Source organism: Neomonachus schauinslandi, chromosome 5 (assembly GCF_002201575.2).
Source record: "Neomonachus schauinslandi chromosome 5, ASM220157v2, whole genome shotgun sequence".
In the NCBI taxonomy this organism is placed as follows: Eukaryota; Metazoa; Chordata; class Mammalia; order Carnivora; family Phocidae; genus Neomonachus; species Neomonachus schauinslandi.
In genome coordinates this window covers 171,862,110-171,887,839 of record NC_058407.1, presented here as the reverse complement: position 1 = coordinate 171,887,839, position 25,730 = coordinate 171,862,110, and the positions used below count along the sequence as shown (strand labels likewise).

The 25,730-nt window shown below is 44.9% G+C and overlaps 1 protein-coding gene across 2 annotated transcripts; it reads right to left on the bottom strand.

The window, feature by feature from the left end:
• On the bottom strand, positions 1–24,997 carry RAC1 (Rac family small GTPase 1). 2 transcript variants are annotated; one of them, XM_021680236.1, is made up of 7 exons: positions 24,732–24,997; positions 14,539–14,610; positions 11,039–11,156; positions 4,411–4,467; positions 2,847–2,909; positions 1,946–2,105; positions 1–1,628 (listed from the first exon to the last, which is right to left on the bottom strand). In XM_021680236.1, exons 1-7 carry the CDS (start codon positions 24,764–24,766, stop codon positions 1,498–1,500), a joined length of 636 nt encoding a protein of 211 aa, XP_021535911.1. In that variant the 5' UTR covers positions 24,767–24,997; the 3' UTR covers positions 1–1,497. The 2 variants fall into 2 exon arrangements, with proteins under 2 accessions (XP_021535911.1, XP_021535912.1); XM_021680237.2 differs by lacking the exon at positions 4,411–4,467 and having other exon boundaries at positions 1,292–1,628.
• Between the last annotated feature and the right edge of the window lie 733 nt (positions 24,998–25,730).

The following is a 25,730-nucleotide window of genomic DNA, read 5'->3' as shown; positions in this document are numbered from 1 at the left end:
TATGATTCAAGGATTTATTAAGTCATACATGCAAAACATACTGCTAACTGCATTAGCAAAAGATCAATGTAAAAACACTCCACGATTCTGCAACTGTCAATTTAAAAAATGTTGTTCTAGTGGTTGAGAGGTCCAACCTTATATTCTTGCCAGTGGGTAAGTTGTACAGAACTTCGTTAGCACAAGCACGGGCTTACAGAACCTCACAGACCCAAGGGAACATGGTCAGGCAGAGCGAGAGGAAGCGTGTGTCCAGGGCGGTGAGGCAGAGAGGAGGGCCAGCATTAGTCAGGGTACAGTACTGGTGATCTGGCAAGACAGTGATGTTAAGAAAGTTCATAGTTTAGGAAGATCTAAAATATTTCAAAAACTGTAAAGCTGCAACACATGATTTTTACACCTAGTTACTAGAAAACTAAGGAAAGCGCTTATTAGCTCTGAATAAAGTAACAAGGAAACAGGGATGCACTTTACTAATCTAAAAAAAAAAATTTCTAATGCATTATCAGAAAGATTTTATAATACAAGGAGGCATATTGCTCATTAAGAAGGGGTTCTATAAGAAAAGCACTAAGTTAGCAACTATGGGAACGACCAGTTCAAAGATGAATTAAATGCCCAATTTCAGGAGGGATGGCAGGTCTCAGAAAAAGGAAAAGCTTAAACAGTGATAATACCGACCTTTCTTCATCATTTACTGCACTGGACAGAAATAAACCTTTAATATTTTACCCGTGACACTTTTACTCAGTTTAATTAGGACGTGTACAATGTAGTGTAAATTAACCTCTGTATTTTGTCAAAATACTGTCTTCATTCTTTGATCGCGTCACGTGCTGCACACCCCCCGGCCCGGGCGCCCACAGCTGGAGCGGACACTTCGCCGGGGGGACATGGGAGGAAGAGGTCTGTTCAGAATCTCAGCAAAAGCAAATACATTAACTTTTCAAAAAAAATCTCACTACAAAATCAAAAAGATTGATTCGAAGAGTTGAGTCGTTACACTCACTCCGCGAGGACGTACAGTACAGTGTTAGGGGAGGGCGCGGGGTCAGACGGCCTCCTGGTGGCAGCTGGGGAAGGACGCTGTGCCGCTTTCCTACCAGAAAGGAGCGTGGCAGCGTCTGCGGGGGCAGACCTGAGACGCCGGCTCTTCTGAAAGACACAGCTCTCGAACGGTTTAGTGCTTACTGTTCTCAGCACAACGCAACTTAGTTCACAAGGTATTTTGGCAACTCTTAATCTGAGCAAGAATAGGGGCTTTTGAAAAATAAGGCTTTAAGAAAGCTTGCCATTTTAGGGCTAAATTTTAATATAATGTGAAAGTTTGAAATCTTACACTTAAAACCTAAAAATTACTGATTGGTTCAAAATGGTTTTATGGAAAAACTAATCTGTAACAAAAACTTGGCATTGAGTGCGAAGGCTCCACCATTTTTGAGCAAAGCGTACAAAGGTTCCGAGGGGGACGGGACGGGGCGGGGCAGGCCCAGACATTTACAACAGCAGGCATTTTCTCTTCCTCTTCTTGACGGGAGGGGGGCAGAGAACCGCTCGAATCGCTTCATCAAACACAGTCTTGAGGCCTCGCTGCGTGAGTGCCGAGCACTCCAGGTATTTTACCGCACCTGCCGAGAAACACAGCCTCATACAGCCACCCGGCCACGTACACCCACGCGCAGAGCCACCCTTCCAACCACCACGAGGGTGGGAAGCAGCTCCCCAGGCCCTGCCTCCTGCTGACCCACTGGGTGCAGCAGAACAACCCCTGACCTGTGCTTGGCTCCTGAAGGCTCACACCGAGGGCCTTGCCTCGCTGGCTCCCCAGAGGTCACAGGAGCCTGAGTCAGAAAGACTCACTTTCTACCTGCCCAGAATGGACTCCCATCTCTGCCACAGAAATAAAACCACGTGCAAAGCAGATGTGAAAACGCAGATTTCCTACCGATCTCCTTAGCCATGGCCAGACCCTGCGGGTAGGTGATGGGTGTCAGCTTCTTTTCCTTCAGCTTCTCGATCGTGTCTTTGTCGTCCCTGAGATCAAGTTTAGTCCCCACCAAGATGATGGGGGTGTTGGGACAGTGGTGTCGCACTTCGGGGTACCACTAGATTCAAGAGAGGAAAAAAGTCATGACACACTCCCTCCCTGATGAACATCCTTCGCCTAAATTCCATTTCCACGGGCACCAAACTGTGTCAGCCACCCCACCTTAGTCCCTCAGCAGGACACGGCACCCCGCCCTCCAGCCCTGCTCACCCCCCCCTTGCAATACCTTCCAGTACCATAGGCCTACCTGTGCGCATTCAATTAGCAAGCTGGGACTCCCAAGACTAACGAGCCTACTCATCAACAAGAGCAAGGGGAGAAGGGAAGGTCCCCCTCCCCAAACAACTACCCTTTGGTAAAATGAGTCAAGTTCTTAGATCATCTCCGAGAATCCTTCCTAAATCCAGTGAAGAGAGTGAACTCCATCTGGACTGAGGTCTCAGCTCTGCCACCATGACCCCCACCGAACACATCCCTGATGACCACAACTTAAGGACATCCTGCCCGTGTCATGTTTCACTAGGAAGCATGTGAGATGCAGGGATGCAGAGTCATGGTCGCCATTTTTATTAGACGACCCCATCAGACTGACTGCAAAGTGCTTGTTGTTTTAACAAGGAGCACAGCATTTCTGAATCTTTAGAACTCTACATAATAAAGTCCTATACTTCAAAAACTGATTTGCTACCTAAATAGAAGATCAATTTAAATAATTAAAACTCCTATCACTAAATGGTATTTTTGCCTCCCGAGAACGACGTTATGTAACAAAATGTTTCTCTAAAACATCCCCGCTTACCTTTGCTCGAACATTTTCAAATGATGCAGGACTCACAAGAGAAAAGCAAATTAAGAATACATCCTATAAAAAGGAAACAGGGAGGCGTTTAGAAATGGTCTTACAATGACAAATGCACTTTGCTCTGTAAATGCTGTTGGGAATGAATCATGAGACAAAATGCACGTTATGTACCAGCAGCTTGTGTCTAAAGCTTACTCCCCTCGTTAGCCCTTCAGTTCTGTCAGAAGGCTCCCAAAGCAGAGCCAGCACATGAAGCAGCCAATTACTTGGGAGAAGAAGGGAGAAGATTTACTGGAATGTGCCAGAATTTACTGGAGACCAGGGAGGCCTCAAATCAGACCCCCAAGAGGCTTCTTTTCCACCATTCCCAACTCCCACTAGGAACTTAATGGCCCTATTTACATACAGGGATAAAATCAAGTGTCAAGATACCACTGCAGTATTTCTGTAAAATGTGGTCTCAGTTTATCAAAAGCAGAGTCTATTTTAAAACCATTTACCAATGGCGTGCTTTTCAGTTAGCTCCCCATGTGCACGTTCGATACACGTTTAGTTGACCACTGGGTTGCAATTAAACTGCTTCTTTAAGAACTGCCACCAGAGTCCCTGGCACAAAGTGGGGCTCAGCTGTTTGCTACGTGAGCACATTCCACTGTGAAGGAGGATGGTCTAGCGTGTGAGGGGCATCCTCCTGGCTATCAGCTTCTCAAACCCAAGCAGGGTCTCTGGAGGACTTGGAGCACAGGGCAGTAGCAGCTGAAGTAGAGGTTCAAAGGAAAAGTCGGTGCAGAGTAAATACCTGGAAGAATTTCTGACTGAATCCAGTGTGTCCCACTCTGTACTGGGTAAAAAGCTGAATTTAAAGATTTACCTATATTTTAAAATGCCTAGGAGTTTCTAAAATGCTAGGTTTTTAAGACATTTTCCTGGAAAAAGGCAGCTATGCTACTTTGTGAAATGTACCCAATTCCCAAGCTAACACTTTCAATCATCCAGCTGATATCTTGTACCTGGAAAGGGAGAGAAACATCCCACACAACAGCTTTTTATAAATGACATTTTAAAAATGCTAGCGCATGCACAGGCTTGTCCAAGAATCACCATGGCAATTGGGCACCTGATTACGTCATTTCAAAGCAAGGTTGAGTTAGCTCCCCAGCACCACATAGCCATGCCCCAGACAGGCCCGCTGCACCGGGACACCAAAACGGGGGGAGGGCCTGGCAGCCACGGTTAGTCCCACTCCGGCTCAAGCACACGCTCCGGGGTGAAGCCTCCACGCCTCCATCTCCAACCCACCCAGAAAGGCCCCTTCACAGGAGTTCCTCCTTTCCCTCAGGAGGAGGGGAGCAAGCAGTTCACAAACCGCTTTAATTCAAGCTAATAGGTAAACTGCCTCGCTCTACTGAAAGCACATTTGGTCAAGCAAAACCCAGCCTTGAGTGAATTAAATACAGAACACTCAAGGAACGTGAGGCTCAATAGGAAATCCTGGGAAAACTAAGTGAAACGAGAGAACAGATAAAGCTTGAAACTGAAGTCGACTGAAAGTTTTACATACGGCAATCGGCTTGTCTTTGCCCCTGGAGGTTATATCCTTACCATACGTTTCTGCAACCTAGTAATGCATGAGAACTTTGTTTCAGTTTAATAAAAACTGAGGAAGGTAAAAGTCAATATAATCCATTACTTCTTCATCAGAATTCTGTCTCAACCCTCCCAAAGGATCTGACAGCAGATGATTATCTAACAACTATGATGCCAAATACCACCAAACACTCCATCAAACCCTGTGAAGGTCAACGATGGTGAAGACACGAGGTCAGGCAAATACCGGGGGGAGGGGTAGGACGGAAGCGCTCCTGTCCACCCGTGGCAGCCCGCAGAGTGCTCCTTGTCCAGCAGAAGCTACGACACGCCGGAGGAAGCACACAGGCCACGGCCAGTCAGGACTGTTAAGGAAGTGTCCTTAATGAAGGTGCGTCCCTAGGCGTCGCTGGCACCCGCTAGCAACAGGCACACCTGTCAAAGACCTCCATCAAAAAGCTCTGAGACATGAGCCCAGCTGAAGCCGCCGCAGATGGGAAAGCATCTGTCTGTAAAAACAGGCCTCTGAGAGGAAAGGCTCCCCAGGAGCCCGGCCAGGTCAGAGAGCCCTGAACGCCGCAAGTCTCCCGTACAGACGTGCTGGTCCTCTCTTCCCCCAAGTGCTGGGAGTGCAGTTTGAGTTTAGGGACCTGCATTACTGGAGTGAACAGCACTGACGCACTGAGACCTTTCATTCCCCAACCCCCCCAGCTTTGGGCAGGACTGCCCAGAAGGGACAGCATTTCTAGTGTTTACCACAGTGCTTTCAATTCATTCCTTTGTTCCAACAAAAATCGAAAGACTTGCTCTTCAAGCAACATAAAAACCTACAATTCTTTTAAGAGACAATTGGACAAGAGAATTATTTTAATTTCACCTCACTCAGCTTCTGGGATCTACAGTTGTGAGAATATTAAAATTGCTGTAACTATCCGGGTTTAATCTACGAGCTACTTTTGAAGATTTGTGCCCCCGACACCTTGACGTGATGCCAAATCTTTGTGACACATAGACTCATGGGCATCGGCCACAAAAATGCAGCCTCAGTTCAAAATACCCTCCAATCACATCTGTTCTACCCCTTTCATTTTTTAAGAACATCTTTTTTGATGAAGAAACACGCTTTGTACTACATTAACATGCCATCTGCCTGTTCCTTTCTCCTTTCTTCCCCCAGACAAAATACGGCTTTAAAAAATACTTCTCGGGGCGCCTGTGTGGCTCAGTCAGTTAAGCATCCAACTTTTGATTTTGGCTCAGGTAGTGATCTCAGGGTCGCGGGATCGAGCCCCATGTCAGGCCCCGCACTGCCTGCTTAGGATTCTCTCTCCCCCTCTGCCCCTCCCCATCCTCTAAAACAAAAACAAACAGAAACTAGCACTTCTAAAAAATAAAAATTAAAAAATAAATAAAATGCCTTGTATTTCTGATACTTATCTCTTCTAGTAGTAATTTCTTCCAACCTTTGCCTTCTAACCCAACACCCCGAAGAGTCTGTGCTGCTCAGTATTTACGCGGCATCTCCAGGTTTACGCCCGTCCTGGTAAACCCCCGAGCTCTGCAGCAGGGCCACCAGGGGCCAGGCATGGCCTGGCCTGCTCAGCCTTCCTCCCAGGGTCACTGTGTGTCCCGGAGCCTCTTTATTCCACCTGAGCTGTCCTGGGTCACAGGCTCACCTTTCCTCTGGCTGGGACACCACCTTCCCCAAGCTGGCAGGACATTTCCAACCACACAGGCTCCCACTGTGCCTTCAGTGACTTTATTACCTGTGTATCACAAAGCAGCTCTCCCTCACCGGTCAAAACCACTGCCTCCCCTGAATGTGTGGAGGGCACCATCAAGAGACAAGTCGGCTCCTAGCAGAATGGCAGCGGGCACTTGGGGTCTCCCAGCTCTGAATGCACCATCCAGCGCTGCTCTCTCCACTCCTCTTCCGAAGACCTTCCACCTGGTTTTACTTCAGGCTTGGAACATTTTTCACTACAGGCATTCTCCAAACCAGGAAAAGGAACAGGATACATACAAACAGGGCAAAGACACTGTGCCTGTGGCATCCACGGAGAGCTGCTAAGAAAACAAGCTCTGGAGAGGTGCAGCCTGACCCCTGGGAGGCAGCCTGTGACCAGGCTGGAAGGAGACCAACGGTAAAGCAATAAATAGAAGACCACTTCACAATCTTGTCTGACCACAGAGAAAGGTCACCGTGCAAACTGTAAAAACACCAAACGTCCCCCTCTCCCAGCCAACGAGACTGTGTGCCTATGTCTGCACCAGTCACAGCTCTGGCCACACTTCATCCCCACCTTCTACAGGATATGGATTAAAACTACCCTGCTTCCCGCCAGCACCCCATCCACAGCAAGCCCTGCCTTCTCGAGCCCTCACCTGAATCGCACACCCCAGAGCCCTGAAGGTGTGTGCCTTGCTGGGGACAGAGGGACAAACCCAATTTGGTTTAGCCACAGGTGTGTTCCTAGTGACCTTTGGCCAGAGGACACAGATCCTGTAAAAGCCAACTTAATAAAGTAGAAAGCCATTTGAAAATCAAAGCAGCCAAGCTAAACGCTACTGTTTTTCCTTTTAACCAATGTCGAGCAGTCTAGCCCTTTCTCTAGATGAGCTCACACAGAAGGCGCCCGGCTGCCCAGGACAGGAGAGGCCCAGTTTATCAGCGGACAGATGGGGCACCGAGAGCTTCTGAGAACCCACACAGAGCTCAGGCCTTGTGACTCTGGCAAGTCACCTAGGTTCCCACTCACACCACTAAATCCTGGAACAAGAAGACAAATACGGTGGGCCTGAGCACTGCTCGGACCACACCGTGATGGGGAGCAGGCCACCGAAGGTGAGGGAGCAGAACTCAGGGTATTTTTTAAAAAGAGAGTATTAAAAAAAAAAAAAGAGTATAAAGGTAACTTATTCAAGGATGGAAGAGGCTGAAGAACTACTTAATTGAAAAAAACAAAAATGTGAAGGACAGTTTCTACTAAAAAGTACCACCTGCTTGTTATCTTTTGGAGAAGTAGTAGAAACAAATGCCTTACATAGATTTAACTTCGCTCCCCAGAGCCACCCCACAAACAAGGACAGCAGCGTTAAATGACCACAGGAAACAGAACGTCTGGTTTTTGGGTCACAAAGCCGTAAGCAGTGGTCAGATCTGGGTAAGAAATAGCCCATGGGCCCTTCGGGAGAGGGTCTGAGCCCAGTCATGGATGAGCCACATAACTAGGCCTGTAGACCAAAGAGTCAACAACCAGAAACCATGTTCCAGTTAGTGCAAAGTTTAAAGGCGTACCCTCTGCCAAGGTGCCAGCCCGGAACCACCAGGCCTGCTCCTCTGGGTAGGATGGCATTTGGGGCCTGCCCCCCAGGAGCCAAGAAAACTTCCTCATCCCCAAAGGAGTCCAGCAGGCACGTCTTTAACTGCCAGATGGCTGCTCTCCCCTCTTTGCTCTAAGCACCATGACACCCCCCCGTGCCGGTGCGTGGTTTGTTACACACGACATGTGGGAGCCACCTGAGCAAGAATCCTGCCTTACCCCCTTTTATTTATTTTTTTTTTTTAAAGATTTTATTTATTTGAGAGAGAGAGAGCACAAGAGGGGGGAGCGGGAGAGGGAGAAGCAGACTCCCTGCTGAGCAGGGAGCCCGATGCGGGACTCGATCCCGGGACTCCAGGATCATGACCTGAGCCGAAGGCAGTCGCTTAACCAACTGAGCCACCCAGGCGCCCGCCTTACCCCCTTTTAGACGTCCAAGTATTTGACAGGAAAATAGCACCTTACACAGATGGGACATAAATAGTTTAAGTCCTGCCCCAGAAGGATAACACCCCACCCAACACCCCATCCGCCTGGCTGTCAGGCCTCATACCCTGTGGCTTGCTTCAGTCTGTTACTTTATCTATGCGTTCTCTAGTGTGTTCTCTAGCATACAGAGTGGGAATCTTGCCAAGTCACCTTTGACTTACTGTGAGTGACTCCCTCAGAGAAAAAGGCCGCACCCTGCCTGGACCCCTTGAGTCACAGGAGGTGGTTCTCATTTCTCAGAAGTGATACCCCGCCCTTCTAGATGTATCCAGTGGGTTGGAGACTCCTACTCTACCAGTCATAGGTTAGCAAATCCACTTAAAATCTGGAATTATCAAGCACCCACTGGGGTTAGAATAATTTCCTAAACATACTGAAGACCTCAAACCATTTGGTGATTCCGAGCTGATTTTTAAAACTTAATCACAGTTAATTTTTAGCTGGAGAGATTAACTGAGACATCACTCATTCAGACCTCCCATTTTATAGTCTTGGTCTTTGTTTAGCACTATTACTATAATTCAGCTAAAGGACAATCAGCAAAACTCCACAGCTCAGAGACTGTATGTGGCAATTCCTTCAGCAGGAAATAAATAACAAAAGACAATGACTATTGCATAGAAAAGCTGTATTCAAAAACAAAAAAAAAGGGAGGGCACCTGGGTGGCTGAGTCCAGAGTGTCCTGAGCGTCAGACTCTTGATTTTGGCTCAGGTTGTGATCTCAGGGTCATGAGATTGAGCCCCAAATAGGACTCTGCACTCAGTGGGGAGTCGGCTTGAAGATTCTCTCCCTATGCCCATTTCCCCCATTTGTGCACGCGCAAACTAAGTTTAGGGGCACCTGGATGGCTTGGTCGGTTAAGCATCTGACTTTTGGTTTCAGCTCAGGTCATGATCTCAGGGTCATGAGACGGAGCCCCACATCGGGCTCTGCACTGAGCGCAGAGTCTGCTTGGGATTCTTTCTCTCCCTCTGCCCTCCCCCACTCTCGCCCTCTTTCTTTCTCTCTCAAATGAATAAATCTAAAAAATAAAAAATAATTCTAAAACTATCATTTACTAAATAGGAAGTTAAGTTTAAAAACAAAAAACAAGAGGCGCCTGGGTGGCTCAGTCGTTAAGCATCTGCCTTCGGCTCAGGTCATGATCCCAGGGTCCTGGGATGGAGCCCTGCATCGGGCTCCCCGCTCAGCAGGAGGCCTGCTTCTCCCTCTCCCGCTTCCCCCCCTCCCCCGCTTGTATTCCCTCTCTCGCTGTCTCTGTCAAATAAATAAATGAAATCTTTAAAAAAATAATAATAAAAAAACCCAAGATTTAGATAGACTGGAAATGATTGGTTATTTTCACCCACACTACGCCCCCCCCCCCCCCCCCCCCGACCCTAATGTCAAATCCATCCAAGGGTCAACACCTGCCTTCTCCGGGATGTCTCCTTGACCCTGACTCTCTGGTCATCCCGGCTTGCTGAGAGCATGTACAGCAACTTCCATTCATTTGGGCCCAGTCAGCTCTGACTTGAAGAGCTCTCCAGATCTGTGAATCTTCACAGCAGCTACACTGGAGTGTCTGTGATGTGCCTGGACTGTTCTGTGTGCTTTATACAGATTGCTCATCTAATCCTATGAGGAAACAGGTCATGACTAGAACCGTGAAGAAACCTGTCAGGGTCACAGAGCTAGGAAGTAAGAGCACAGGATTTCAACCCGAGGAGTTTGCGCCACTGCCCCTGGTGTGTATTCCTCTGACCAGTGAGTCACCTGAGTCTCTTTAAAAGTCTTTAAAATACTTTTAAAATGATGAACAAACATGTAACAAGATAAGCAAATGGTACAAATAAGACAATTACTTATTTCAAGAAAAGGGCTTCTCAGCATATTTTCACCAGCTACTGATCTGATTCGCTTTGTATATACGTCATTTAATTGTCTAAAATGGAAGCAAAACTAATCTAGAAGTTTTTCTGACTGGACACAGTGGACATATTTTTACAAAACTGAAACCTGAATCTACACTGAGATTTAGGTACTAAAGCCATAAAAGATGAGCATGTTTTATAGAAAAATAATACTAAACCCAAAAGACAAGTCATTAACTTGACTTTTAAGAACCTTAATCTTAACTGTTTAATTTGACTCTATGGTACCAAACTGTTACAAAGCAAACTGACCTTGAAACTAATTACTGTTGAAACTGGTTTGCAAGAATAAAACAGTACCTATTTCATATGGCTGTCCTGAAACTGAAATGAAACATGTAAAATGCATAGCACCACAATCAGTAACTGGTAATGCTACCAAAAAAAAAAAGAAAACAAACAAATCCTTGGTCCGCATTTAGGAGGACATTCACTATTGAACTTAACCTTGCTACTACTTATGCCCTTGAACAATGCAGGAGGGTAGGGCCACTGCCCCTGCCCCCCCATGCAGTCCAAACTCCGTGTATTACTCTGATTCCCTGAAAACTTTTAATTACCAGCTTATTGTTGACTGGAAGCCTTACCGATGACATGACCAGTCCATTAATATATATTCTGTATGTTATGTGTAAAATACACTGCATTCTTATACTAAAGTAAGCCAGAAAAAATGTTACTAAGAAAATTTTGAAGAGGAAATATACTTACAGTAATGTATTTATGGAAAAAAGTCCTGGTCTAAGTGGACCTCTGCAGGTCAAACCTGTGTGTTCAAGTGCCAACTGTGTAAGCAAACCCATAAGCGATACCCAATTACACAGTCAAAATAATATATTCCGAAGGACACGTTAAAAATCAGTCATGATCCTTACTGTTTGCGGATAGGATAAGGGACGTAATCGGTCATAATCTTCTTGTCCAGCTGTATCCCATAAGCCCAGATTCACCGGTTTTCCATCTACCATAACATTGGCAGAGTAGTTGTCAAAGCTGTAGAGTGGAGAAAACACGGTCAGTCCGCAGCTCCAGAACATTAAGCACAGATTGGGGACTTGAGTTACTGTCGTGGCGAGGGTCCCGGAGGTGTGCCAAGGCTAGGAGTAGCCTGGAGGCTTCCAGGGCAGCAGATGCACCAGCACGCAGGCATGAGGAGCCTGAGGAGCTAAGAAGTGGAGGGAAAACCAGCTGCAGTGTAAGGAGAAAAACATGCACCTGAAGAAACATGCCCAAGAAACAAAGGACAAGCTATTCCATTTAACTGAAACAAATTACTGTCAGCAATAGAAAACCTTCACTTTTAATAAAGAGAACATTAAGATTTTTCTCCCATGGGGCACCTGAGTGGCTCAGTTTTTGGCTTATTTAAATTTAAACTGGGGGGTGCCTGGGTGGCTCAGTCGTTAAGCGTCTGTCTTCAGCTCAGGTCATGATCCTAGGGTTCTGGGATCGAGCCCTGCATGGGGCTCCCTGCTCGGCGGGAAGCCTGCTTCTCCCTCTCCCCCTGCTTGTGTTCCCTCTCTCGCTGTGTTTCTCTCTGTCAAATGAATAAATCTTTTAAATAAATAAACAAATAAATTTAAACTGGTTAAGTGTCTGCCTTTGGCTCAGGTCACGATCCCCAGGTCCTGGGATGGAGCCCTGCATCAGGCTCCCTGCTCAGTGGGGAGTCTGCTTCTCTCTCGGCCCCTTCCCCTGCTTATGCTCTCTGTCCAATAAAAATAAATACATAATTAATCAATTTAAAAAAGAAAGAAAGAAAATAATTTTTCTCCCCAGGAAGAAATGAAGTATAAAATTAGTCCCTCTTTCAAACCTCACTGTTGACTTTTTTGTGTACATATCGGACTCATCTTCAACAAGGTGGCATACCACAGAGCCACACGGAAGTATTCCAGAACACCCGCACTGAGTATAGGGTGAAATTAATCAAGCCCTGGTCATCCAGGCCTGCAACCAAAGGGACATGGTAACACAAAGCAAACCTGATTTGAAAAGCTATAGTGTAACGTTTCCAGAGTGAGTGTACCAAATTACACACATAAATTAACATGAAGTTGCTACACAAAAAGTAGTTACTGATAAAAAGAGACAGTCCAGAAAAGCCTGTCTGACGGGCAGAAAGTAAGGTGGACATTAAAAAAAGGCGGGGGCGCTGGGTGCTCAGTTGGTTAAGTGTCTGCCTTGGGCTCATGTCATGATCCCGGGGTCCTGGGACTGAGCCCGGAGTTGGACTTTCTGATCAGCGGGGAATCTGCTTCTCCCTCTGCCCCTACCCCCGACTCATGCACTCGGTCATGCTCTCTCAAATAAATAAAATTAAAAAAAAAAAAAATCATTAAAGTACCACCAAGTACTTCATTAAAACGAAAATCTGGCATTGCAATTCAAACCTGGGCAAGTACCAAGCAGGACACAATACATCGGCCTGTAAGATAAAATTCAGAATTCATTTTCACATGCTCTCAACACTAAAACTTAGGGTCTTGCTACATTGCAACAGCAAAATGAAGGTCTGAGTAAGCCTGCAATGTAGCTTACAGAACGGAATGACAACCAGATTTCATAAAGAAAAAGCCTCATGTATTGCAAATCTGCTTCCATGAGAAAAGGAAAAATTATTCAGTAAACAGTATCATGTTTTTCCATCTTGGAAAAAAGAATCAGATGCCTGCCTCCTACTATACCAAAAAAAATTCTAAACAAATTTAAACTTTAGCCACAAAAAATCTAGAAAACGTACTAGAGGATATTTTTGTATCACTGAAGTAGGAATGGTCTTCCTAAGTAAGACATAAAACTCCATGAAGGTGGAGTGGTATATTTACATAAAAATGCCAAACTTCTTTATGGCAAAAGACCCCATATAACAAAGTTCACAGACAAATGAGACAAAGGGGTTAATACTCCTTATGTACAAAAGTCCCACCAGTAAGAAAAAATTTCAGTAGAAAAACAAGCAAAGGATTTCCACAGGCCATTCACAGAAGACTGCAAATGGACAGTGAACATTCATGGAACCTTAACCTCACTGGTGATCAGAAATGCAAATGAGAAGGTAACTTTTTTCAACGCCTGCTGCCCACGGTCCAAGTTGAGGGGGCCACTTCAGTCACAGCTGGTCCAAGTGACAGCCTTTTTGGCAGCAATTGGGTAGTATCTATCAAAAATTTAAATATCCATTCCCTGTTGACTCAGCACACTTCCACTTCTAAAAATCAATCACATGTGCACAAAGACATGTGCAATGATGTTTTTAACACATGAAAAAAAAAAAAGACCTAACGACCAGTGGTGTTATCAGGTATTGTAGTTCAAAGTCACTGACAACTGACAACAATTAAGCTCTACCTATGTGTAGATTAGGAAAGTCCCCACCATAAAACCAGAACATGGACAGTATGATCCCACTTCTACAAAACTGTGGACACCTCTGCAGCATACAGTGCTATGCTTGACGAGGTCAGCACAGGTGGGACCCGTGCTGTCTCCTCTCCTCCACCATGGCAGCCGTCAAGACAGAGCTGACACCATGGCTGCAGGGCGATACGTTACGAGGCTCAGCTACATGGGGCTCCCTAGTAACCCCATCATCAGAAAAGCACTTTTCCGGGGCGCCTGGGTGGCTCAGTTGGTTAAGCGACTGCCTTCGGCTCAGGTCATGATCCTGGAGTCCCGGGATCGAGTCCCACATCGGGCTCCCTGCTCGGTGGGGGGTCTGCTTCTCCCTCTGACCCTTCCCCTCTCATGCTCTCTGTCTCCCATTCTCTCTCTCAGATAAATAAATAAAATCTTAAAAAAAAAAAAAAAAAAGAAAGAAAAGCACTTTTCCATCTCCACTCAATTCTGCTGCCAAGAGGGTTTAAGCAGCTCAGTAGCCAATTCTGTCCTCCCATAACTGCCCCCAACACACACCCTGGTTTCATTTTGACCGCCTGATAACTCAACAGTGACATGCAACCATCAGATTCCTTGCCAGAAAAGGCCAATTACAATGTAACAGCATATTTCATGTTCCAGTTCTTTGATCCTTCACACACAGAACCCAGAGAGCCAAATTTATCTGAAACTCTTATATTATCCAGTCTTCATACTTCAGTTAGTTAACTTTGTTTCCTGAATGTCTAAAAACCAATTAGGAAAGCTGTGTTTCGTCACAATGTAGAAACTTTACATTAGATTATTTTTAAAAAGCCCAAACAAATATCTTATAATTAGACTTTGGTGAATGTTTGGACGGAAAATTAATTAGATCTGTTCATGTGCAAATTAAGAATGCCTTTATAGCAAAAACAATGGTCAAAGGTAAAAAAAAACAAAACAAAACAAAAACACATCACAGACAAGTTAATTCCCAGTTTAACTGGATACTTACACAGTGGGGATGTACTCTCCAGGAAATGCATTGGTTGTGTAACTGATCAGTAGGCAAGTTTTACCTACAGCTCTAAAGAGAGAGAAAAAAAAATGGTGTAAGTTGCTTAGTCAACATGAACTTAATCCTTTCATTATTCTGTTAAATTTCTAGAAAAATCAAGGAGTATACACCAAGTACTTAGCATTGAATGGTTTCTATAATCTTTTAGTTAACACTACACATTTTTATCCTGAAATTTATAGTAAACACAGTCGAATTTCTCAAAAAGGAGCCTTCATGTTCTGTTTAGGTGTACAGCATTAGCATTCATGGTCAGAAACAGCTGTTTAATAAGCCAGGTTGAACAGGAACAAGATTTTTAAATTGAAAGTCTCTTCTGTGAACATCTGTACCAGTCTTTCATCCAAGAATCTTCAATTCTATCCTCAAATCATTTTGGAACACAGCCTTCCTCTACAACTTCCACTTGGTTGCTAGGTAATATATTTTGCTGCCTCAGAGTGGTAGCTCAAACCCACCACCTTTTAAAGCCTTCCCTCTGGCATCAGTAATGACTGTTCTCTTAATAGAGTGCTTAGTCACTAACCACACACACAACTGTGAACCACAAAGAGCCACACAGAACTCACTTTAATTCATCTGTATTCATCTGCCACCTCCCCAGCCCCCATCCTCACATATCACCATAAGCTGTTAGAGCAACTAACACAATATATTCCAGACATATTAATTAATGGCTCAGGGATGCTGGCATAAACTTCCAAGCAGCTGCAAAGAGGAGAAAGTAAAAAAGAATCGTGTAGAAATCCTCCAGAGACAGAAGGGCCTCCTGCTCAACTGGTAGTGGGTACAGTGTACCATCAGGCAGAGATCAGAGTGGTGGTTCAAAGTCTCCCAACTGCTTGAAATGTTTTTTCATGAGAATGTCCCCTACAAATTAAGATCATTGCACCCTTAGCCAAAAAATGGTTTCCAAATTTTACATTCTTACGGTGACTTCAAGGGCTTCTGAAAGCCTGTGTCCCTGGCTTCAGGATTCACTAAATGCTCTCCCTAAAGGAGCCCACCTCCTGCTGTCTTCTCTTGCCTTACCAAGGTCATGTCTATCACACAATGAAGTTCTGAGCTGTAAGATTTTGTTGTTCAATCTCAACTACCAGGAATTAGGATTCACCATAAAGAAGTTAAGTGCTTTTCTATCTTTGTAGCACTCTTAGCTGAAGGCAAAAACCTCTCAGCTAGGACAGATTACAGGCCCATCCAGTCTTGCCAATACTCGTTTTACTCATAACATTATTAAGGGCTTAAAAGTTGGAACTCCCCCACCCCCAAAGACCTCACAGAGTCAAACATTACATCATCAGGAAGTTGCTTCCAACTCCTAAAGGCTTTCTAAACAAAATGACTCACTGGCCACACATTTTGTTAAAAGCTTACAATGTCAAACCTGTGTGAGCAGGAGGCTGAGATCTACAGTCGTTACCCTGGATTTGAGACCCAGAGCCAGCTCTTTATCACTTATTGGCTGGAATTGTTAGTAGGTTTCAACTTCCTTATGCCTCAGTTTTCTCAACTATAAAATGGATGCAAGAGTACCAACTCCATCACAAAACTACTGAAGGCATTAATTCTAATTCAATCTATACCAACAAAGTGTATGCTATGCAAGGAAGAACAGTAGGTGCTGAAGATACTGCAATGAACAAGACCTCATGGAATCTGTGAGGTTATTAAAGTAAAAAATGAAGAATGCTGTCATTACATAAAATTATAGATGTGATAAGTGTATTAAAGATGCTCTGGAGGGGCACCTGGGTGGCTCAGGTCAGTTAAGCGGCTGCCTTTGACTCAGGTCATGATCCTGGAGTCCCAGGATCAAGCCTCGCGTCAGGCTCCCTGCTCAGCTGAGAGGCTGCTTCTCCTGGTGCGCTCTCTTTCTCTCTCGTGCTCTCTCATTCATAAATGAATGAATGAATGAATGAATAAAATCTAAAAAAAAAAAAAAAAAAGATGCTCTGGAAATGTACGGCAAAGGGATCTAATCTAGTCTTGGGAGGCCCACAGAGGAGGCTGCAATGTATACAGAAACTTAGAGGCGTGGGGCCGTGACAGAAGGAACATTCCAGGCAAAAGCAACAGCATTTATGGGGAAGCCCAGTATACCTGAAGAACAAAGAAGTAAGGGGGAAGCAGCAAAGGAAAATATGAGGAAATCGTCATCTCTTCTTGTTAAGGGTATGGGACTTGATCCTACTTGGGAAGTCCCAGAAGATTTTTAGTTGCCGAGAAACCACTAAATTTGCATTTTTAGAAGCAGCCTCTGACTGCAGTGGGGAAAGAGGACAGAGGAAGGAAGCTGGAACTGGAGGCAGGAAAACAAGAGTGGTGTGAACCAACGAGGGGGCTTCACGGTGAAGAGAAGTAGGCCATTTCAAGAGCTTCCTAGGCACAAGGCAGAACAAGACAGCTCAGCCACAGGTTGGATGTGGTAGCTGAGGGAGGAGAGTGGAGTCTAAGGCCATCATCAGTGAACCTCTTCAAAATTACAGATGTTGTGTAAAAATGTTACTACTTATTGCCTCTTAATGTCAAGAACAAGCAGCTATGAAGGTTTTAATGGTTATGTTAAAATGTCATAGTAGGGCGCCTGGGTGGCTCAGTTGGTTAAGCGACTGCCTTCAGCTCAGGTCATGATCCTGGAGTCCCTGGATCGAGTCCCGCATCGGGCTCCCTGCTCGGCGGGGAGTCTGCTTCTCCCTCTCCCACTCCCCCTGCTTGTGTTCCCTCTCTCGCTGTGTCTTTCTCTGTCAAATAAATAAATAAAATCTTTAAAAAAAATAAAATAAAATAAAATAAAATGTCATAGTAGCACTTCCCTAAATCTCTTCCATATGTATGAAGAACAAAGCCCTTACTTAAAAATACGACCAACTCTGTTTTAAATGCTCTAAAATTTTTTTCCTGAAACTTCACCTTTAGCTGAGGCATCGTCTTTTGAAAGGTTTAACTGTAAAGGAATTCAAGGTACTGGCATAACCTGATATTGACTGGAATTTTTTTTTTTAACAACCATTACAGTATTTGCTATAAATCTAAGTTCTGTAAGAAATTATTAAATTATAAAATTCTGACCTTTTATTTTTTTTTTAAGCAGGCTCCACATCCAGTATGAAGCCCAATGTGGGGCTTGAACTAATGACCCTGAGATCAAGAGTCTGATGCTTCACCGACGGAGCCACCCAGATGCCCCAAAATTCTGTCTTTTTAATTAAGTACATGTCCAACCTTTGATTTAAATATTTACTTAGTTTTTAAGAAAAGATAAAAAGAAAAAGGAAACGGTTATTCACCTCCCATTAGTGTTACTTATTCACTCCTTTTAAACACACTCCACAAACAAGCTCTAGAGGCCAAAGTCAACACAGGCTCAGGCAGTCAGAGCTCCTCACACGGAGAATGGAGAATGGAAGCCACGTTTGGTCACAGCCTTGCCTGAGGCTGCAGCAGAATTGCTGGAAGTTGCTATCTGCTTTGGAGTTTCCAACTTTATATGTACTTACCTGCTCAGTTCAACCTCTTCTTAAAAATCTTTGAAAGCTGCCACAACATTAAAAAATAAACATGAGTCTACTGGAAGAAAGTTCACATGAGCACATTTTTTTTTAGCCTATCTGTGCCTGTCCTGCTCTATCTTGTAGAAATAACCAAGATTAAAGCCAATAACTTGTGTTGCTATTATGTTCTTTGTTTTTCCATTAGAACTTTAAGGAAACTTTTAAAATTTGGGGGGTAGATCTCAATATTACCAGAATCTATAAACCAAAACTTAAAAAGCACATACAATAGGGCGCCTGGGTGGCTCAGTCATTAAGCGTCTGCCTTCGGCTCAGGTCATGGTTCCAGGGTCCTGGGATCGAGTCCTGCACTGGGCTCCCTGCTCTGTGAGAAGCCTGCTTCTCCCACTCCCACTCCCCCTGCTTGTGTTCCCTCTCTCACTGTGTCTCTCTCTGTCAAATAAATAAAATCTTAAAAAAAAAAAAAAAAAAGCACATACAATCAATAAATCTGGAAACACTGGCAACTTCCTCATGTTAGAAAAGTAAAGGAGGAGTGCCTGGCTGATTTGACTCTTGATCTCAGGGGTGTCAGTTTGAGCCTAAGCTGGGTAGAGAGATTACTTAAAAATAAAATCTTTAGGGGCGCCTGGATGGCTCAGTTGTTAAGCGTCTGCCTTCGGCCCAGGTCATGATCCTGGGGTCCTGGGATAGAGCCCCCACATCGGGCTCCCTGCTCGGCGGGAAGCCTGCTTCTCCCTCTCCCTCACTTGTGTTCCCTCTCTCGCTGTGTCTCTGTCAAATAAATAAATAAAATCTTAAAAAAAAAAAATTTTTACCCCACCCCACCCCCAAAAAGGGAAGGGATACAGTATAGGAAGTTAAAAAATACGAACTTTCTGCATTGCCTTACTTAAAAAAAGATATATTGGGGGGCACCTGGGTGGCTCCAACTCTTGGTTTCGGCTCAGGTCATGATCTCAGGATCATGAGATGGAGCCCCATGTCAGGCTCCGCACTAAGAGCAGGAGTCTGCTTGAGACCCTCTCCCTCTCACTTGCTCTATCTCTAAAATAAAATCGTTTTAAAAAATAAAATAAATTTAAAAAGCTACACTAATCTTAATAGGACTGGAAGACCAGATTTCTCCAATGAGAAAATAAGGAGCCTGTACTGCTGTCTAAAAGTACCTAGATCTTGGGGCACCTGGGTGGCTAGATGGTTTAGCATCCAACTCTTGGTTTCAGCTCAGGTCATGACCTCAGGGTCCAGGCTCAGCGGGTGGTCTGCTGGAGATTCCATCTCTTCTCCCTCTTCCCCTACCCCCACTCCTGCCCTTGCTCTCACTCTCTGCCCCTCACCCTAAAATAAATATATCTTTTTTTAAAAGTACCTAGATCTTAAAGATCAATTAACAGAATGTAGTGAAATGTGAATTACATGTATTAAATATGTATTTATGTTTATTGCATAAATGAAAGACCCTGAATGAAAGTCCTCAATTTACCCTGTGAAATGGGGTTTGGGAACTCTCCAACAGTAGGCCTTCAGTAAATGCATAACCATGCAGAGAATAAATTCAGAAAATGCATGAAGAGGGGCGCCTGGGTGGCTCAGTCATTAAGCGTCTGCCTTCGGCTCGGGTCATGGTCCCGGGGTCCTGGGATCAAGCCCTGCATCGGGCTCCCTGCTCGGCGGGAAGCCTGCTTCTCCCTCTCCCACTCTCCCTGCTTGTGTTCCCTCTCTCGCTGTGTCTCTGTCAAATAAATAAAATCTTAAAAAAAAAAAAAAAAAGAAGAAAATGCATGAAGAGAGTAGTTTAGTGCTACAAAACCACAAACTCTAATCTGAAATTCTGATATTCTGTCACTAACAAGGGACACCACAACCAACTTACAGAAAACTATTATCACCATTGTAGGCTTCAAAAAATTTAAAAAACCCATGTAGTTTCAAAAACCCCCAAAGCTGAAGATGCTACCTCTAAGAGTTCAATTCTGAAGTAGCCTTTAGTCTATAGACCCCTGCCTTCTAGAACCACCAAGCCTAACCCTGGAGTACTTGATATTCGGACGTGCAGAAGATACAGAGTTCAAAAACAAGAATTTTTATCTAACTACTTATCACTCTCATTCTCCCTCAAAATCAAATCCTCTTGGGCGCCTGGGTGGCTCAGGTCATGATCCCGGGGTTCCGGGATCAAGTCCCGCATGGGGCTCCCTGCTCAGCAGGAGGCCTGCTTCTCCCTCTCCCACTCCCCCTGCTTGTGTTCCTGCTCTCGGTATCTCTCTGTCAAATAAATAAAATCTTTAAAAAATAAAAAAATAAAATCCTGTTAAAATATCCCGATAGGGGCACCTGGGTGGCTCAGTCGGTTAAGCGTCTGCCTTCAGCTCAGGTCATGATCCCAGAGTTCTGGGATTGAGCCCTGTGTGGCTCCTGCTCAGCGGGGAGTCTGCTTCTCCCTCTCCCTGTCTGCCACTCCCCCTATATGTGCTCTCCCTTTCTCTGTCAAATAAATAAAATCTTTTTTTTTTTTAAGATTTGAGAGACAGTGAGAGAGGGAACACAAGCAGGGGGAGTGGGAGAGGGAGAAGCAGGCTTCCCACCGAGCGGGGAGCCCAATGCGGGGCTTGATCCCAGGACCCCAGGACCATGACCTGAGCCGAAGGCAGACGCTTAACAACTGAGCCACCCAGGTGCCCCTCAAATGAATAAAATCTTAAAAAAAAAAAAGCCCTGATAATGGGAAGATATGGGATACGGAAATAGAGCAAAATATTGATTACAAAATCTAAGTGGAAGGTGTTCACTGCACAACTCTTTCAACTTTTCTGTATGTGTGAAACTTTTCATATGAAGATGTGGCAGGAAAAATATTCCTCTGATGACATGTGGTAACTGCCTTGGTAGCAGGATTCCTGATAAAACATCTCCTTTTTAGTAAGACTAAAATGACAAAAACTACCTGGTGGGTGACGCTGAGGTGAAAAAGTAGTAAGTACTAATACATTCGATGATTAATGCAAAAGATTATAAAAAGTGGCTTTAAGATTTCTAAAAATTACTGATACTCCTCTACTGAACCTAACCTCACACTTTTACTGGGATTATCATTTTAAAGTTAAAAAAAAAAAAGTAAGTATAATTTTAACCACCAAGATCAGAGTCAAATAACAAACCCAAATTTAGAAGCCAGTGCAGAATTCAAACTCCTTTACAACAGGTCAAAAATATGGAACCCCATGCCTCAAGACAAAAATACACAAAGACATTTCATGAAGCACTTAAATTCATGGATCATACCTTCACTGATTATTCAATGGAAGTGAGTGGGGAGTAAGTGGTGTACATTCCTAAAAAGATGACATCATCATGGAAGGTATTTTTCACACTCAACTAAAAAAATTCCTGGACAGCAATGTCTAAATTAAACATTGGGCTGAAGAGACCACTAGTCCAAGCTGGAGTGAATGTAGGAGGGCTCAAGTCACTCACTCCCAGCCTTCTGGTCAACCAAAGTCAAAACAACACTATAAAAATGGTTTAGAAATATCTGAATGTGAGATGCTGTCTTACCTAAGTAAAGCTGGGAGAAATTCTTGGCGGCAGAGATCCCCCAAATAAAAGTGACAGACCCTTGTTCAGGAAGGACTAACAGAATTAGGACCAACAGAAGGATTTGCAGAATTAAAAAATATCAAAATTTCATTTCATATTTTATACTCAATGGCAACTGAATTGCTATATAGGAAAAAATCCATAAAAAGAATATAGGCTAATTGATTCTACTTATAATATGGTTATAACATAGCTTTTTTTTTTTTTTTTAAAGATTTTATTTATTTATTTGAGACAGAGAGAATGAGATACAGAGAGCATGAGAGGGAGGAGGGTCAGAGGGAGAAGCAGACTCCCTGCCGAGCAGGGAGCCCGATGCGGGACTCGATCCAGGGACTCCAGGATCATGACCTGAGCCGAAGGCAGCCGCTTAACCAACTGAGCCACCCAGGCGCCCTATAACATAGCTTTTAACTGTACTTTCCAAGAACATATTTTAGATAAGGGAGCTTGCAATTTGTGCATCTTCAATCAATTTGCCTTTATTGCTTAAACTGCCCTTAATTGCCTCAAATTCCATAGCATTGAGTTCTTTGCCCCACAAAATTTAGAGCCACATTTACAGCTTTAACAATTTTTGAATAAAAGCACGTTCCAGTTATATAATCAGGCATGCTTTGTTTGGGTAAAAGCAGAAGAATATTTTTGGTATGGAATATTATGTATCTAAAATTTTCACTGAAGTAATGTTTGCTATACATAGTCCCTTATTTAAAGTAATAGAGGGGGCACCTGGGTGACTTGGTCGGTTAAGCATCCGACTCTTGGATTTCAGCTCAGGTCTTGATCTCAGGGTCATGAATTCAAGCCCCACGCTGGCCATGGAGCCTACTTAAAAAAATAAAATTAAAATTAAAAAAAGAAAGTAATAGAGGGCGTACCTGGCTGGCTCAGTCAGAGGAACATGTGACTCTTGATCTCAGGGTCATGAGTTTGAGCCCCACGTTGGGTGTAGAGATTACTTAAATAAACGAATAAATACTTAAAAAATAAATAGAGCTTAAATGGTTTATTCCACTTCTAACAGGGCTTAGCTCCAGTCTACAGCAATGTCAAATCCAGTACAAAAAAGGCTGAAAACTTAAAGCCAAGAATTGTGTTTTATGCCTTGCACTCCCCTCACAGAGCCCAGCAGCGCCTGAGAGTAAGAGAAACAGCAACAGTATGACTGGCTGTAGGCACTTACTCAGCTGGGGCCAACCACCTGTGAGGCAGTTAGTATCCAGCATCTTGTTTAATCCTCACAACTTCAACTTGAGGCCCCCGTCCTGGGGGATGAGTGATTTGCCCAGGGTTTCCCCCCAGGCAGTGGGGTGGGGATTTGAAGGAGGGATCCAGATCCCACAGTAGGCATTCAACAAGTAGGTTAACTAGATAAACAAGCTAATACAAATAGTAGAGGTGTATAATCTATAAGCATTCAATAGATCTGCTGCGCTTGTTTTAGTTTCAGAAATTTTCAATTAAGAATATTACATACTACAGTTAGATATTGAACTATCAGCAGTTTGACTAAAAAAAAATAGTACTATTTCATACTCTTAAGCATTTTTAATTTTTAAAGTAAATTCAATTAAAGTGTTCCTAAAACAATGTGATACACGTTTAGTTAATTCATTATACAAAAGGATCAAACTTCGTTTAACCAATTTACTGATTTCCCTACTAATTAGCTGAATATTTTTTTGCCCCAAACGAAAGTAAAGCTTTCTTTTGAAGGGTTTAAAAAAAACGGGGGAGGGGGTAAAAAAAAAAACAAAAAAACACCATACATTATTCCTAAATAGGTGAAGTTTTAATTTTTAACTATACACACACAACCATTAAGTGTTAATGTTTCACACGCTGATCCTGACAGATCACACAGATGGGCATCTTTTAAAAATCAGTTCAACTGTCCTTGCATCTGAATTAGCTGTAGAAACAATTTTGAATGTCTAATGTACGACCATCTCAACAAGCTAATTCACAACTTGGGAGGCATAAAAGCCAAATCAGTTCTAATGACAAGTTTGGGGAATATTAATCAAAAGGAAGAGCGATGCCAGAACTCTTCCTTCGACTTTACAGGACCTGAAAAATGTACCAACTGCATCCTGAGTTTGATGAAACTGATAGTAATTCTTGGAGCTTCCTTGTTAACACTCAACACTACTCGAGCACTGCTGAGACACACAATTTTGCTCGGATTACACTGAGATTCTTGTTTCTATGGGAGAAAAAAACTGCATAAGCCAAGTCTTGTCTTCCTCTAGGGCCTGTAACCACCACAGACAGTAATGAAAAGAAATGCCTTGAGTCACAGGGCAGCTCCGCTCAGGGAGCCTGTTCTGCTACATCCCATACCTAATGCAAGAAGCGAAAGCCAATTTTTTTTTTTTATGACCACACCACTTTCAAAGAAAAGAACAGTCTTAATCACACCCAGCTCCTCGCAGCCAGAATCTCAAAAGTTTCTCCACGGAAAGAGCAAAAATTATCACATCCCCACCCAAAAAAAAATTTTTTTAAGCGGCGAAATACAGCGGAAGAGACCCCGTGGTAAATCAGTTGAGGGTCACCAAACCAGCTCAGACAAATATTCGTCAAGTCCTATGGACCCGACCGCCGGGACACACGGAAGCTCCTAACCGGGCTCGAGAGATTGATGTAAAAGCCCAGAAAGGGTCCTTTTTTTACGAAAGGCAACTACTCCAAGCCCACCGATGTAGGGGCCGACGAGCGAGGGTGGCGGCAAGGCTGGGGGGTCCCGCCCGGCGCGCAGCCGGCCCGAAAGAAGGCGGGAGGGTGGAGTTCACTTTTCCCTTCGGCCGCCGGTCGGCGACTCCCTGCCCAACCCAAAATTTAAAAAAAGAAAAAAAAAAAAAGCCGGAACCAGGCCCGTGCCGTCCGGTCCCGGAGGGAGTGAGTGGCGGCCCGCGCCCCACGCCCCGCGCCGCTGAGGGGCCGGCTGCCGGCCCGCGCGAGCCCGCCCCGGCTCCCGGCCCCCGCCCCGGCCCCGGCCCGCGCACTCACCCGTCTCCCACCACCACACACTTGATGGCCTGCATTTGGGCCGCTCGCTGGGCCGCGGCGGCGGCCGGGCGCTGACGCGAAAAGCGGCGAACTCGGGGCGCGGCGGACGGGCGGGCGCGCGGCTGCGGGCGGCAGGGCGCGGGGTGCCGGGGCCGCTGTCCACGCCGCCTAGCCCTCCGCCGACGGGAAGCCGAAGCCCAGAAGCGGCCACCACCCAAAGCTGAGGGAAAACTGCGGAGAAACAGGAAATGGCCGCTCCACTCACATCCGGTCTCCCCTCCCCCGCGCCGGCGCGCCGCTCCCAGGCTCCGGGGCGGGGCCGCTCCTGCCCGCGCGGCTCCCGGGCTTCCTGCCGGCTTCGGGGACGCTCGGGAGCGCTCGGGAGTGCTCGGCTTGGGGGAGGGAGGCGCGGGGGCGGGCCGGCCGCCATCTTTGTGCCACCTGGCGAAGGGCCTAAGACTAGCCTTCTTCTGAGAAAGGAGACGAGATTCTTCCAGAAAATTCGGAACCTGAAACTCTAAAGGAAATATCCCACGCTGTACCATTTTTTCAAAGATAACTTCTGTTCGTTAGGCCAAAAATGTGTTGAAATTTCTTCCCTTACCTATGCGTTTTCTGTTTTCAGTGCGTTGAGCATTTACTAGGCCTACGCTTTGTACCAAGTTCTGGAGATGACGTTCTGTCAGCAGACCAGTAAGGTGCCAATATTTTGGTGTATTTTCTGTCAGTTTTGTTTTTTGTTTGTTTTTTTAAGTAGGCTCCATGCCTACCCTGGGGCTTGAACTCACAACCCTGAGATCAGGGGTCACATGCTGCACGGACTGAGCCAGCCAGATGTCCCTCTTGGTTGTTTCTTTTTTTTTTTTTTTTAAGATTTATTTATTTATTTGAGAGAGCGAGAAAGTACATGAGAGGGGAGAGGGTCAGAGGGAGAAGCAGACTCCCCGCTGAGCAGGGAGCCCGATGTGGGACTCGATCCCGGGACTCCAGGATCATGAC